General features: G+C 45.0%; 1 protein-coding gene and 1 long non-coding RNA gene across 4 annotated transcripts in view; one reads left to right on the forward strand and one right to left on the reverse strand.

Annotated features, from left to right (window-relative positions):
* Positions 1-83: 83 nt before the first annotated feature.
* On the reverse strand, positions 84-9,436 carry LOC114589153 (uncharacterized). Of its 2 annotated transcripts, none has more exons than XR_003704597.2 (3): positions 7,868-9,436; positions 6,736-6,846; positions 84-1,278 (listed from the first exon to the last, which is right to left on the reverse strand). It is a non-coding gene; the product is annotated as an uncharacterized LOC114589153 (long non-coding RNA). The 2 variants fall into 2 exon arrangements; XR_013391810.1 differs by having other exon boundaries at positions 84-2,530.
* Positions 9,437-9,741: 305 nt separating this feature from the next.
* The window catches only part of TIMP2 (TIMP metallopeptidase inhibitor 2), a 29,374-nt gene continuing 22,717 nt past the window's right edge, over positions 9,742-16,398 (forward strand). Inside the window, exon 1 of one of the 2 annotated variants that reach the window (XM_028715275.2) lies at positions 9,742-10,218. In XM_028715275.2, the coding sequence (XP_028571108.1) occupies positions 10,089-10,218 (130 nt within the window). In that variant the 5' untranslated portion in view covers positions 9,742-10,088. The remainder of the gene's footprint in view (positions 10,219-16,398) is intronic. The other variant, XM_028715285.2, reaches the window with a different exon arrangement.

A 16,398-nucleotide genomic window follows, 5' to 3' on the forward strand; every position in this document is an offset into this window, starting at 1 on the left:
TTACGTATGAAACAATTAAAAACAGTTAAAAATACAAAAATGAACGCATTTTTAAAAAGACTAAATCTCTAAGAAGTGGACACTCGTGGCAAAGACCCATTTAGCCTGTTGGAACAAAAATGTCTTCAGTTGTTTCCAGAAATTGCAGATTCTGAACATGAATGATATTCCAAAGAAAAGGGGTAGCAACACTAAAAGCTACACATTTTTGGTGATCCAAAAAGCAACCACCACTATGCCATTCTTCTAAAGATCTCAGACAAAAATGTCTTTGAGCATTCACAGGATGACCTTACCATAGAGTCAGCTGCTATTCTGAAAAACTGACCTAACAGCAGTGCCTCTGAAAATGTGCAAAGTATGTTCGCCTTGTGAAGGGCACTAGTTTCTTTCTTTTTGTAACCTCGTAGAATTAAAGAATCCCTGTCTTCACTCAGTATCTGTGATAAGCCTATGTAGCTGGGAGGGAAAAGCTAGTAGTCATGTACAGTACTTCAATCCTGTCCAGGAGTGCCATCTTGGCCCCACGACTGTGGGTGCCTGAGGCCATGGGTGCCATGCAACATGCATGGCCCTGGCGCTGAAATTTGTGGGTGCCCAGCCCCTTCATGGGGAACTTTATGGGTGCTCAGGAACCCAGGGTCCCAGGGAGTCGGCACCTATGATCCTGTCAGTGCTTACTTTGAAGTAAACCACTCCAGGGCTTAGTACAGCTATGTATAGTATTCATAGGACTGCAGCAGTAAAAGAATGGAAAGATTTATTCAGAAACACAGAACAGAACATAAATTCAGGCATATAGAACAGCAGTCTAGCAATAAAACTTCTCACATAGTGGAAAAGGGTCAAAGTCAGAGATGCAGGGTTAAAACATTTAAAACTTTTAGATTTCCTAGAAAATTATTAAGCCACATGTATATAGACTTCAGCCTTCTCAGTCTGAGATCAACTGTCAATCTGCCAAATTGGTTTCAGCTGGTTGTTTGCTCATGCTGCTCTATCTCTAGGTGAACAAACAGACATCTTCTATAGGTGGAAACAGTGACAGCTCATGCCCACTGGACCTGGCAGGGCTCTTAGGAAGTCAGGGGTGTGTGGTCAATTAAGTCTCAGTGGCATGACCAGTTCTAGCTTTCTCCCCATCCTTCTCCCTTGCAAAGATACCATGGAGACTTAAGCTTTGCAGTTGTACAAATACTTAAGCAGTACCTACCTAAACTGAAAAGTGTCTTACTGTACTTTGGTTCAGAAGAGGTCCCGGCTGTCACAGTTGATTCTCTGTGGGAGAAAAGCTGCACTTCAATGCAAAGGAAACAGTGCAAATGGGAAAAGAATGTGATCAATTACATATGGTTTGTGGACTGAAAGCAACGAAAACAGCAAATATTTATCATGTTTGCTGTATTGATTTCCGGTCCAGACATGGGGCAAATAAGCGAACACTGATCATTTGCACTCCTGTTTCCATTCGAATTCTCTGACCTCCCTACATGCTTGCCAAGGAGATGTTTAGCGCCATGTCTAGTTTGGTTGTTAGCATTAGTCATACAGTTGCTCAGACCAGGAAGCAGGCTGCTTGACCTGGAAGCTTTTAAAGGAGCTCTGGGCACATTGCCTGTCTTGCAATGCTGTGGCCTGCTGTCAGACAAATGATTCCATGTCCACTATTTCTTCTAGTTCCCTTCTCTCATCAGAGTACACAAGCCAAATCCTTGCTTGTTATATCTGAGTTCTGGCTTCCAAATCTGGAGGAATTTCCCACAATATAAGGCATCCCTCCTGTGCTGGGGATAATACGACCAGATTCCCTTAAATAATTTATACAATAACATGAATGATTTCTATAAATAAGTGCATGTAAAGTTACCATGGAAGAGCAAAACTAAATAAATAAAAACTGTATGTGCAATTGCCATCTATCCCACATCACATCACATCAGTATCTGTATTTATGTCCATTCTACTGGCTATACAGTAATCCCTTGGCAGTTTAATAATATATATTGATAGGACACCCACGCCCTGACTTTGTGGCTGCAAAGAAGCAGGTTGCTTTATTGCCAGGATCTCTTACCTCTTTCTTTTATTTAGTTTCCCCCCTCTGATGCTCTTATGCCCCTTGGGGAAGGGCTGTAACTCAGTGATATAGTGTCTGCTTTGTGTGCAGAAGATTCTAGGTTCAATCCCCAGCATCTCAAGGTAGGGTTGAGAAACACTCCTTCCTGAAACCCTGGGGAGCCAGTGCCTGCCAGTGTAGACAAAACTAAATAAGAAGGACCAATGGTCTGATTCAGTATTAGACAGCTTCCTAGATGTCTCCTATATGTTGCACATAAGGATAGGGATGGTTTTCCAGCTCCAAAGAGATTTCCCTCTTTCCCTCAGAGGTGGTTTGCGACACACATAGCAAAAAGTTTGTCATTTCCTGAGCACGATCAGCATTTTAAAAGTTGCTTTAATGGTTAAGGTGTGGGTGAGTCCAACAATGAGCACTGTCAGCACTTCAAACAGGAAAGCAACACCGCAAAAGCTGAAGAACAAAGAGAACCCGATTGGCCACAAATGCCTTGCAAGGGAGCAACATCTTAGCAGTGGTCCTGAGGACATTTGCCCCTCATATATTCTGACAATGTAGGCTGTCTCTGCACATGATTCCCATCATGTGAGTGAGGAGCTCTTCCATCTCTTTCAAAAGTCTTCCTCCTAAACACATCCAGGGCTGGGGCTCTTCCTTAGTTTTCCCTAGTTCTGTATCAATTCATCACCCCTGTGCCTGGTTTTCTCCCACCCCATAAAAGTTCAGGAAAATGTTTTGCCTACTTTTTGAGGGGAGGGCATGCATTTACTTAAAAAAATATATATTTAGTGATAAATTAGAAAAATTAAGAATTTGTTCTTGTTCTTAAGGTATCTTCCACAGCAGAGCCCTTCAACGCTGCTGAGGCGTTTCACTTGAATCAAAATGGAGGCTCCACACAGCACTGAATTTAGCTTTCTATTTTCCAACAATGCCGTTCTCCTCGGTCAAGATCCTTCTATGTTTACTTACAAGCCCTATTCAGTAAAGGTCCCTTTGAATGTTAAATTAAAACCCTGCCAATGTTATTGCTTCCTGTTGATCAAAGCTGGAGGATTACTGATTAAAAGCCTGTTAATTGCCTCTTGAATAGGGATCAGAGGCAGCATGCCAATGAGTACCAGTTGCTGAGAAACAGCCGTGGGAAGGGGGCTATTGGTCTCATTTTTTTAATAGTAATATAGTGTTATTTCATCATTACAAACTCAAAAAAGAAAAGATAACAAGACATTAGCAAGTAATTAAAGTCCCCGCCCCAAAAAAAGAATCTGACATTGGGGCAATTAAGGAGAGACTATTCAACAGGCAATTTACAGGCCACAGTCAACAGGAAATAAAGGCAGAGCCCTTTAAATAGAGACCTGCTCATCCACACTAGACACACAAATGCCGTGATTGCATTTTATTGCAATATTGTAGGTCAGGGGGAAAACAGAGGATGGCCTCCTGTTTCCCTGCCCCCCCAACCTATAAAATTGCAATAAAATGCAGTATCTGTAATTTTTTTCTGCCCTATGTGGAGCCACTACTTTCATATCCTCTTATCCAGGATAGGGGTGAGTCATTTTGGGAAAGCTGGATGTGTTGTTGTTGTTGGTTTCTAAACTGCCCTTTACCTCATAGGATCATAGTGTGGTATACAGCAAAGTAAACACATCACAAATGCAATAAAATGGATTTGAACAATAGCATCAAATTCACCCACCCCCCAACTACAAATCAGCAGTGGACATTGTTCCCAAGCCTACCCTTGTCCCCCAAACATCAGCATAAAGAAGTATATATTGAGCCATCAGCAAAAATTCATCAATGAAGGACACAGCTATATTCCCAAGGCAGGGGACTTCCACAAATTGTCCAGGGCTGGGGGAAGAGGGCACAGAGAAGGCCCTCTCCAAGGTTGCCACATGATGAGCAAAGCTTATCTGTGGAACCATAAAAAGGGCCTCCCCTGCAGATCGTAAGGCCAGGACTGGCAGCTATGAGAAGAGACTGGTGCATTTTCATGTCTTTTGGGCTTAAATTGTCCAGGACTTTGTACATCAGAGTTCAACAGCAAATAAGCAGCCAGTGTAGCTCCTGGAGGACTGGTGTTATATGAATTCCCCTTGCTGTATCACTCAAAACTCTAGCAGCTCTGTTCTGCCCTAGTTGCAGCTTCTGGACGATCTTGAAGGATAGCCCAACACAGAGGATATTACAATAGCCTTAACAGGAGATGGGTAACTGTATTGAGCTATCCAAGTCAAGAAAGTGTTGCAGCTGATAAACCAGAGATAGCTGGAAATAGTCACTCCTAGTCACCTACGCTCCAGTGACACAGCTAGAACCAGTAGTACCCTGCAATTCTGCCTAGAACATGCTATTTCTTTAATTCCCAGGTTGGTTCCCAACCCAGGATTTCTATGAAAGTGTAATGTAAGTGTTAATAAACCAGAATGAAACCATTACAGTGGTACCTCAGGTTACATACGCTTCAGGTTACATACGCTTCAGGTTACAGACTCCGCTAACCCAGAAATAGTGCTTCATGTTAAGAACTTTGCTTCAGGATGAGAACAGAAATTGTGCTCTGGCGGCGCAGCAGCAGCAGGAGGCCCCATTAACTAAAGTGGTGCTTCAGGTTAAGAACAGTTTCAGGTTAAGTACGGACCTCCAGAACGAATTAAGTACTTAACCCGAGGTACCACTGTATAGGAATTTGTGGGGCTCACCCTGCCATTTGGCAGAATGAAGCCATCTGCTTTAGGCAGCATCATAGGGTGGGGGGAATTGATGAAAGCTGAATTTGTTGCCTGAATGATAAAGCAGGACTTTCTAAAGAGTTGGCCCTAGCAGGGTGGGGCCCCCCACTTGTGCTCTGATTCAGGCAGGAAAATGTTTTGGATGTGCACTGAGAATTTGGTTAGAACAGCTCCCTCCCTCCCCCCACCCCATGCCTGGGTCTGTGCTACAGTGGGTGTGGGAACTGCAGATGTCTGAGTTCCAGGATTGGACCAGCCCTTGGCCTGTGTTTACTAAGTGTCCACGCTTTCTGTGCTGTGAGCAATAAAGCCCGCAAATGGCTGCACATGTGTTTCCATTTATCTCCAGCCATGACTCACTGCTGGGCGCTCAGCCGGCTCCACTCCCTGGCCGTCAGCAGGACCCGCCTCCACCCTGGCTTCCTGACCTTAGTATTGTCAAAACACTCATGCAGATCCTTCTGCGCCTGTTGCAATCTTTCTGCACATCCCCGGGGTATTCTGAGGCTGCTGTACTGCGACTGGACCTCCTTCTCTTCGGCAACCTTGGTCTGAATTTAGAACATGGGGGCTGGGAGGGACCAAGTGGTCAATGCCCTTGGCACGTTCAGAAATAAGGATGGGGTGGGAAAAGGGCAATATCTGGTGTCTACATGAAGTGCCATGGTAGAGCAGCAGAGCTAAGACACAGCAATGTTTGCCCTTGCCTGTTTTCAACAGATGTGAGTTAGAGAGGAGCTCAGGGCAGTCCCGAATCCCAAGGAGAGGAACAGATTACAGAAAAGGGGGAGAATATTTTATTCCTTTTGTAAAATGGATCCCATGCTCATCATGAGCATGCTGCTGATCTTGAATGGCCAGGCTTCCCATCAATATAGAAGCCATCAGTGGAGGTGGCCTATTAGGGAGAACGAGGCACTGCCTCAGTCCGCCCCCACAGCCCCTGCCTTCTTACTTACAACCAGTCCAGAGGGGTGGCCTTGGCTGTCAGCTTTGTCTTTCTTAGTCTCAGCAGGGAGGAAGATAGGGACAAAACCAGAATGAATTAGCTGTGTTTGCGCCTGTCATTGGCTTTGGCTCCATTTCTGCTGACCTTATGCTCTACCAGTCCTAATGAGCATCAGTCACCACTGGAAGTCAGTTGCTGCTGCAAGGAAGAGGCATCATTCAGGGTACCCCTAATTCTTTGGAATTGTTTGAGGAAAAACCAGGGGGGAAGCTTGCGGACAGCTTAGATATAGGGAATGCAGCGCCCAACACACACACTGCTCCTTCAGCATGTTCAGGCCATAGCAGACCCCTAACTTACGTGGAATTACCTGGAACCTGGCCAAGATGAATCTCTATGCATGTGAAGAATATACAAGACTGTATGTTGTACAACTCACTTCAACTTAAACAAAAAAAATCCTTCCAGTAGCACCTTAAAGACCAACTAAGTTAGTTCTTGGTATGAGCTTTCGTGTGCATGCACACTTCTTCAGATATCTGAAGAATATCTAGTATCTGAAGAAGTGTGCATGCACACGAAAGCTCATACCAAGAACTAACTTAGTTGGTCTTTAAGGTGCTACTGGAAGGAATTTTTTTTGTTTTGACTATGGCAGACCAACACGGCTACCTATCTGTCACTTCAACTTAGTTAAAGTGCTTGGGAAGGCCTCTCAAGCTTATGAAAGGGAGACTCTAGAACATAGTATCTGAGGCTTTTGCCTCTTGAGGTCATGCCGTTCTCACTTTCCTCTGTGACTAGACTCATGGTCTGAGGATTGAGAAATCCCTGTATTTTGGAAAGCAGCAGAAGCCACTTGGAAGAAGAAGCTGGGCAGTCTCCTGCCTTGCTGCCAACAGCTGAAATGCATTTCCTCCTCTTGCTATGAGATTCCATCTGGCACAACAAGGGTGGGAACTTACCATGTTTTAAGAGTTGAGCTGCAGCGCTGAAAACAACTTCCGCAGCTTAATTCGAGCCAGGTCTCAATGGCATTTCACCTCAGAAACTATTTTCAGGGCCATGGTTCATCCCTAAAACATGAAAAGGAGTAACAAATAAACAGGGTGCCACTGTGCATGTGCAGAAGTCCTCTGTCTCACTGGAGTAATCATAACTACCTCCCCAACATCTGGGATTAGAAGGCTGGTAGCAGTAGACCAGCTGATGGAATTCCAGATGATGATTATTTTCAAAATCTTTGATTCATCACTGATAACAAAGATCAAGCTGGTTTAGAAATTTCACGTTCTGATCTGGAAGCACTTTGGTAGCCCAGTGGTGAAGCTGGTTTATATATTCTTCTAGAATGCCTAGCATTTATATGCTGGCATTAACCAACTTCCTCAGCCCCCTGGGGAAGACAAAGGTAGAGAAACTGAAGGGACCAATTCACTGATTTTCTCCAAGGGAAGGAAAAATTATCCAATAATTTCTTGGTGGTCAGACTCAGTATTATTAGTGGCACTAGCATAGATTCTTTCTCTACCCAGCCCCCTTTTTGGTACAGCTGGATAAATGTGTTGTGAAAGGGGGCGTTATTGGTTTCTTTCTGTTCTTATTTTTATCATGTATTTTGTGGGGGTTTTTAAATTGTAATTTTATGTTATGAACCACCCTGAGATCTACGGGTTATACGGTGGCATAAAAATTTAATAAACAAACAAAAAACAACAACAGCTGTGCTGGTATCCTGGTCACCATTTTTGTATCCTGCACAATATTCTGGAATCTAGTGTACTTCTGGGTCGCAGTGAAAGGAAAAGTGGCAGCTGTCGCAAAAATTGTGGAAAATATTCAGAGAAAATTCTGCAAAGTAACCTTTTTCTAGGTGGGGGCAGGTGAGAAAAAAAAATCTCAATTATTTTCCCTCAGAAAAATGTTGGCCCAGTTCTGCCATATTTCCTATGGCAGCGTCCTGTCAGAATGCCTTGGGGAGTTCTATTGCCAACAATGGCTGCCTTGCCAACAGTGGCTGGGCCTTTTAATTTTTTTAAGGCCACATCTGACATAAGACATCACCGGAGGTCTTATCTCTCCTCAACTGTCACTCACATCACATAAAGGCCTTCTCTCGCCTCAGCCATTATCAGACTGCTTCACTGGGAGAGCTGGGAAGAAGAGCTCAGTGAGCACTCAGTCAGCTGTGCTGTGAAAGGCCTGCTCCATCAGGTCTCCTCTCCCCTCAACTGCCATATGGGGGCAGCCATTCCATCAGGTGGCCTCCATGTGATAAATAGGGCTCATTTCACCAGCTTAGCCACTTCCTGCACCTGAACAGTGCCAGCTGGTCAATATGAACTGTTTAGAAATTGGTGCCTGAATTTTGATTTTCCTCTACTATATCACTGTCCTTTTCCCTTGTATTTTTTTTTTTTTTTACATTGTAAGCTTGAAGTTAAGGACAGTCTTGTTTTACTTGTAAGTCAGCTGCTGTGGGAGACTTTTTGGCTGAAGAGCCAGGTACAAGTGCTCTAAATAAATAAATAAATCCTTGCTGACTGAATGGCCCATTGACTTTTTTTCTGGATGTTTAGCTCTGCTGAATTAACATAAATGCTTATTCCAGGGATTCTCTCTGCTGACATGGAGCCAGGAAAACTTGGCTGGACTTGCTGAATGATACTGGGGGCAAGATTTAAGGAAGGGGGCAGGAGGAACCTGTTTATGTGGGCTAATCAGTGCCGCATTATTACGAATATTATAGATTTATAAGTAGACTTCTATGCTTAACTGAAGGAGATTTATAAACATACCATGAAAACAGCTTTAAAAGCATTTTTTTAAAAAAGGAGAAAAGCAACAACTTTAGGCTTAAAGACAATACGGAATGAAAATCTAAGGCAGATATCTTTTTATTGAGTTGGAAAAAGCTTGTAGAAACAAAAATATCTTCAAATGTTTCTGGAAAGGACAAGGTGTGGACACCAGTCCTATCGATTAGGGTCGGTTAGGATCCTGTTCCACAGGATTATTGTGGAGTGACCTCCTCTTATTTGAGGGTCTTCGAGGGAAACTCTTTTGCTGCACTCAGTGACCTACAGGGAATAGAAGTAGTAATATATTGGGCTCACAGGTTTTATAGGGGGATACTAATAATGGAGACAAAATACCAATATTGTGTAGCAGGGTGCTACCTCCTCACAGAGCCCCCTTTGAGTCACATTTTTACAGCACTACTATTATTCTCTATAGAAAATGCATGCTGCTTTGTGGAGCGCCAAGCACATGCCTGGCCTTAAATAATTTATCTAAATCATATATATACACACACACACACAAATATATAATTTAGCACTCCTTCACAAGGTTCGCATTATGAAGATGGAATTGAAGTTTTAAGTAGGGCTGTATGTGCTTACTCTTTTAGCAATGATAAACTATATACTATAAATCAATATATTACTATATATACTATAAATCATTATATTATATCCAGGGGTGCCAACTTGAATAAAATATTGGAGGGGGGCAGGTAAGCCTCGCCACACATCACAAGACGTGGCACGCGCGCACTATTTAAATGTCAATGCCCATCAACTTTTTTTGGGGGGGGGAGGAAGCCCTCTCAAATATTTTATTCGTGGGTTGGGGGCGAAGGGACCTCGGCCCCTAGGAGTTGGCTGCCACGAATCTGTATCTCCGAGAGCGCCAGGCGTGTGCTTGGCGCTCCACAGGGCTGCATGCTCTTCCTGAGCGGAGAGCTCCAGAGGGAAGGAGCTGTCAAGCAAAGAAAGCCCGCGCGGGTCGCCAGAAGCCGAGCCGAGCCGGGACCGGAGGCGAATGGAGCGAGCAGCGCAAGAGGGCTGCCGGGAGCAGGCGAGCCGCCCGCTCTGGCCCAGTGCCACGGAGAGGAGGGGCAGCGAATCCCCAGAGCCCATTAAAAAGCCAGGCTTCGCCGAAGCTAGGAGAAGAAAACACCTCCATAGAAGGCAGCAGCAAGCAGCAGCAGCAGCTACGATCTGCGAGGCTCCGATTCTTCCAGTGGCGGGATCTTTTTCCAACCCCCAACCAGCCCAAGAGAGAAGGCCGAGTGCAAAGCCCAAACTTTCGCGACTGCCTGCTGCCGCCGCCTAAGCGCCAGGAGTCGCCCCGGGATCGCCGCAGCAGAGGACGCAAAGAGAAGCACAGAAGATCGAGGCGGGCGCGCGCGCGCGTGTCTGGATGAGGCGGCAGCAGCAGTGAGCAGTCAAATCTCGCCCACCCGCCACCCCTCCTTCCTTCCCTCCTTCTCTCTCTCTCTCTGTCTATCTTTCTGTCGGTCTCTGTCCGCAAGATGAGCGCTACGCTCCCAAGCCTCTTGGCCTCGCTGGCCGTGTTGCTCCTGGGAAGGATGGACCGCCTCGCCGACGCCTGCAGTTGCTCCCCGGTGCATCCGCAACAAGCGTTTTGCAATGCAGATGTAGGTAAGAAAAGGACGGCCACCCTCCCCTTCTCTGCGGCTCCCCTAGTGGCTTCTTACGCGGCGTGATCCCACCCCGCATTTGTATCTTTCTCTCGCTCTGCTCCCCCCCCCCCCCGGGAGCTGCCTTCGCTCCCGCTGCAAACTCACTTGTTAGCAGCCAAAACAACCCCACCCCTTTATCCTGCAAGAAAAGAGCCGCGGTGCGCGCGGGGAAGGGAGTGGGGAGGTCGGTTCCCTCCTGCCCTGGCCTTGGCCAACAGTTGCTATTGTTAAGGAGGCTTTGGGGTTCATGAGATTGTTCCGCTGGCCGATTCTTTCCCCATCGGTTTAAGGCACACGCAGTCACACATACACACACCGAAGTGTCGTTCTCCGCTGGTATTCGCCGCTTTCCCCCGCCCCAGTACGCCCGCTCTGACCCGATCCACAGGAATTCATTTGGAAAGCACAAAGGCAACCACGGACTCAAATTCCTCTTTTCTGACGATGGCTTTCTGCCTGCAAGATGCAGGCTGCCAGGGTTTGGTGGGAACAGCTTTGATACGGAGGGGTGGGGAGAGGTGTTGGAAACGGGAAGGGAATGAAACCAGGAAATGAAAACTTCACAAAGGCAAACGGAAAACGTCGGGCCATCTTCCCTGAGTCGACTCGGTCACACCGAAGGGTGTGGGGAGTGCTCCGTTCCTATTTGCATTGGTTAATTTTAAAATATATATGTATGTGCACCTTTAAAAAATGCCTTTGCCAAAATAAACAGGGTGGGAGGGAGCCACATGCTACCCCACCCAAAAAAACCCCAACCCCCCCATTGGAAATTGACTTGCTGAACAGTTCTAGTGTAATTTAGCATGTGCACCTAGTTCCATTTCTTGAACTCAAGGTACAGCTGTGTTGTTATCACTATGCTGGGGGTTGCAAGTTAATTCCCCTTGAACTAATTTGGTAGCGCTTCAAAACGCAGGGCTGGGCTGACAGCCTACAAGGAGATCATCATCTTGTGGAGGAAGCTGGAGAGACAGATGGAGGGAGGCATGGGAGGATCTGAGGCTACAGAGCCTGTCTGATGGCACCAGAAGGGAAGCTGCAGGGCATGAGGAAGGCTTGGTTGGGTCGGCGCAAAGCGGAAACCAGATTTCCATCGACTTACTGTATATAAATATCTTCACAGTTCCCTAAGCTCCTGGCTCAGGGGAAAGAAACTGTTTTCTTTCCTACAGGAGAATCTCTGCTCTGTTGCCTATTTTTGCTGACTGCTGTTGCTTTTAATTGTCAGTAATACACCTCGGCTTCCTACTTCTGGGTGCCTTGAGCAACCCTCCAGGGAAACAGTATTTTTGTAGCTAAGAGACTTTTTTTGCCCCATCTGCATTTCCTTCCTGTGCAGTAATCAAGCTAGAGGCCCAGGTTGCTTAATGAACAAGGGCTCTGAGCATTCTATATACAGTATATATAATTTCATCATATCTGTGGCCCTTGTTGGTCGGAAACAGCAAGTGTAGCAATGTTGAAGGAGAAGCATAAAGTCATAGTCATAGTACGTTGCCTCCTCACTTATTGCTTCTTAAGAGCTTCGTGTAGAAGTTTCTCACTGGGCCATAAGAGCACATTTAAAGCACATGGTTTCCTTCAAAGAATCCTGGGAACTTTAGCTTGTTAAGGTGCTGGGAATTGTGGCTCTGTGAGGTGCAAATGACTGTTCTCGGGGTTCTTTGTGGGAAGCCATGTGCTTTAAATGTATAGTGTGCATGTGACCTGTGTCTGCCCAAGAAGCAGGAATGCCCCTTTAGTACTTGTGTGTATGGGTTTAACTTTGCAATCCTTTCTTCATCATGAGAACAGAGGAATAGGGGCATTCTATTTCTGCAGTCTCTTGTGTCTGATCACCTAGTCCAGTCAGTCAGGGCACAATCTAAGACACTTTGCCAAGGGCACAGAACCTGATTTCAACGTGAGGGTGTGTAGCCTTGGAAGATGTGAAGTAATAATACAGGAGAGAGGGTCTTGCCCTCACTACAGAATAACCACATGAGGCTCCCCAATATTTGGGATTAGAGAACAGGACTTCCAAGTTATTGGGTTTGTGTGGTGTAGGCCTGAGTCTCCAGAACTTGCCTTTTTAGAAATTAACTACTGCAAATCAGTGGATTTCCTTTTTGGAACAGAGGAGAAAAGAACCCCGCCCCCCTTTTCGGCTGTCCAATCTGGATCTCTGTGGGACTAAAGACCTCTGGTCTGCCTGATTTGGGAAGACCTGATTTTGGATTGTGCTTTCTGTTCCACCTGCTGCTTCCCTGGCTTTGGGACGTGCAGGACTTTGGAGACCATTTTTTTCCAGGCAGAGCAGTGCACCATGGGTACTAGCTTTCAGTGTGAGTGGGGAGAAGTCTGCAGTGTGGCCTTCTGCCCAGCATTGCTGGGGCCCTCATGAGAAAAATTAGCACTGTGTGTTTCCATCTTGATTCAATCAAGAACTTCATCTGCCAGCTCAGCTAAATGCTGAAGAAGGGCTTGATCATTCCATTTTGTGATGTCACAGTGTGCATCCTTCGCACTTGGCAAATGGTGAAAAGGGCTGAATGGAGAGCCGAGTGAGAGAGGCTGCCTTGCCCTTCTCATTCACTAGGCACTCAGTGCTGGGTCACTCACTGGTGGCTCTTTATTGGTAGGCGTTGCCATTCTCTTTTCCCAATTTGCTCAGCTTGGAAACTACTGAAAGGCCGAGTCTGATAGGGCTGGGCCTCAAATTCCACTTTTCCCTGTGAATAATCCCCTTATTAAATTTTAACCTATTAAACAAGCAGCCCTGGCCCCAGTTTCCAGATCTTGCTCTAGAGATGGAATTTGAAAACGCTCTGGCAGGGCAGCCTCTCTGCTGCAACAGTCTTGTCCATTAGAAGTTCCAGACTCTCAGGCTGCCTTCTCTGAAACTGTAGTGTGTCCAGGAACTGAGCAGCTGCTGTCAGCAGCAGCCATTTGCGGTTTCACTTTGCTTTTCCAGTGTCACTTCCCTCCACAGAAGTAGACATCTCTGAGATATGAGAACCAGTCATTGTATAGTGTCTGGAGCACATACTCTCAGAATCTAAAGCCTTTCATGTGGGAATCCAGTGAGACCTCACAGGACCCTTTTTGCTCCCTGCAACTAGCAAGAAAGATCCTTTTAACCCCTTTTAACAACAAGCAACACTTTTAGTTCTCCATTGGCCATGCCTCAATTTCTACCAGGCTAGCAGAGAGGACGCCCCTAGCCCCATGCACTTTACAGTCTGGAATTGGACTGTGCAGTTTAACTTGCTCCCTTCTGTTTAGTATCCTTTCATTTGCACACCAAAGCCCAGCTTCTAGTTACGGCAGGTTTCAAAGTAATCTGCCAGTGTGCTTTATTCTGTAAATTACTGATTTGTGATATGAATGGATGTGAAGGTGACAAAGGCCTTTAGCAATATGCAGAAAAGTTTATTACTATGTATAACAAGCAAGTAGAAAGTCTATAGAGGAGTGTTAGTAGCCTAATAAAAATAAGGGTCAATATGGGAGAGAAGCCATATTGGTTATTCAGAAAACAGAAAACAAAATGTGAAATCTAACATGCATTCCAATCAGGGTTTCTTGATGTTCGGTTTTACCAGATGTGATCTAAGCTGTGAAACAGTGCTGAATACAACTATTTTTTAAACAATCATTTTTATTGATTTTCCAATAAAAACAGCCACTGAATACAGCTATTTAAAGAGACATCTTGCTATAGGGTCTGCCCTCTTCCTATGCAAATGAGTTTTTCAGACCTTTTATTATGTATTCATGGAACACCACATTTGAAGGTACTTTGGGTCCAGTCTGTTTGGGACTACTGTATGTGCATTAATACAAGAACCTTGAATATGGTCTGGTAGCAAATTGGTAACCTCTTTTTAATAGGTACAGTTTGTTCATAAAAAGCTTCCCAGGATAGTTCATTGGTTAAAGAGTGTTGATTGTGTGAATAAAAGCTAAGGGAATTTGTGGGAATTACCTGGCAGGAAATGTGGACTGGCAAAAACCACTATTTGGAAAAAGTCAGTACAGCTATTGAAGTGTCACCCTCAGTCGGTTCTGCTGTGCGTGTGTGTCTGTGTGCATAGACGTAGCCAGGGGGGCAGCTGCCCCCCATCAAGTAAATAAATAAAAATACTTAACTAAAAGTAGAAATTGTAGAAATATTTTGACAGATTTTTCTGAGCATTTGGGTCAAAAGAAAGTAATTTAAAGTAAAAGTTGTTGAGATATTTCATTCTGAATCTGCTAGACAGAGCCAAATAGAGGATGATGACAGGTGGTTGTCCTGCCCCCCCAACATAAATCCTAGCTATGCCTGTGTGTGTGTGTTAGAATTATATACTCAAACTTAGGCTGTGTACACACTGCACATTTAAAGCACACACCCCTCCAAAAGAGTCATGGGAACTGTTGTTCACCCCTCACAAAGCTACAGTTTCTAGTATCCATAACAAACTACAGTTCTCAGGATTCTTTAGTGGAAGCCATGTGCTTTATATGTATAGTGTTTACACAGCCACCCTGTTACACATGGAGAGTTGCTTTCAGAAATGATGAGTTAGATTTTTAAAGACGTTTAGACAAATACAGTAAATGGGTTACGGATTTTTATCAATAGTGATTAGCCACAGCTAAACAGAAACTCCCCAGTCAGAAGCAGTATACCTCCAGTTATCAGATGCTGGAAACAGACTATAAGGGACGGGCACTGCCTTCATGCCCTGCTTGTCAACCTTCCCAGATGCATCTAGTTGGCCACTGTTAAGAAAAGAATGCTGGACAAGATGGACCTTGGTCACGCCCAGCAGGGCTCTTCTTATGTTCTTATCCCATTCTCTCTCATGTGCAGGCAGGCACACAGATCAGTTTGCAAAGAGAGAGATTTGTGCTGTTTTTATTCCTCTCGGGAAGCCCTTTTGGCTGACACGGCCCATGGAGAAACAACAGATGTCTGTTTACTCTGCTTGCATTCCATCGCACTAGCTTGTAGTAGAGTCTATAGAAAGCAGCAGCCATGCTGCATTTTACTGTTTTCCTTCCCCTTCCCTGCAGTTGTTTTCACGTCATCAACTACAGCACCAGTTCATGGTGGCACAGGGTGCTATGATCTGCACACTTTAATTGGAGTCCACTTCACATCTTGGCTCTGCAGTGGTAACTTTGTGCAGCATCATGCTGTGGATGATTATATTTGTCCTCCTGGCTCCTACGAGTTCCCAAAAAGCACTTCTCTCTCCACTCAACTGCCTGTCAGGTTAGAGCTGTTAGATCATCTGGATCGGACTTGTACTGAGCAAGGCCAAGGAACAGGGCTGGGATTGCAAATGGGTGTGTGTATTGTGTTACATTTATTCACTTTTAAAACATCCAGATTCTTCCAGTAAAATATGCAAATTCTGTGTTCAGTATAATTTGGGCTAAACTAATGTGTCACTTGGAAGCATGTCAGGAATTTAATAATGACACACACACACCTCCGGATTTTCATTGCAGCTTTAGTGTGCAGTGATGGAATCCCACCCCACAAAATCCCACCCCACCTCCATGATGTTATTAGCCTTAGGAGGAAAAACACCCTTCCTACGTGCTGTGGTCCTGATAAAAATCACTTCCTGCACCTATTACTTTTATTATTTTAAAATCTCTGATGTCCTTTCAAGTTATACACTTAGCATCATATGTGGTTTAACATTTAGTTGCAGCCTCAGAGATTTCTAAATACTTTGTTCTCAAGAAGTCCACTCTGATTCATTTAAAGTTACTGACCTCCTGGGTGACTCACATACTTCTCCTGAACTGGAGCAGAGCTGTATATTTCAGGCTGTTGCCTGTTCTTGGGATGAGGAGGAAGGCCAATGGCCAGTTTCACTGGTCCAAGCCGGCTCTTCCCTTTTGCCTGGAACATGACTAATACAGCTCCAGCTGCACCGACTACTATTACAATTCAAATTATTTACATTATTTACTATTGCTATTCACGTTATTTACATTTATATCCTGCCTTTCTTCCAGAAAACTCACAACAACCCTGTGAAGTAGATTAGGCTGAGAGAGTGTAACCCTGTAAACTTTGGGGCTGCAGGGGGTGGGATTTGAACCTAAGTCTCCCCAGAGCTCACCTGTATCGCTGACCTGCTATATACAA

This window comes from Podarcis muralis, chromosome 2 (genome assembly GCF_964188315.1).
Source record: "Podarcis muralis chromosome 2, rPodMur119.hap1.1, whole genome shotgun sequence".
Classification (NCBI taxonomy): Eukaryota; Metazoa; Chordata; class Lepidosauria; order Squamata; family Lacertidae; genus Podarcis; species Podarcis muralis.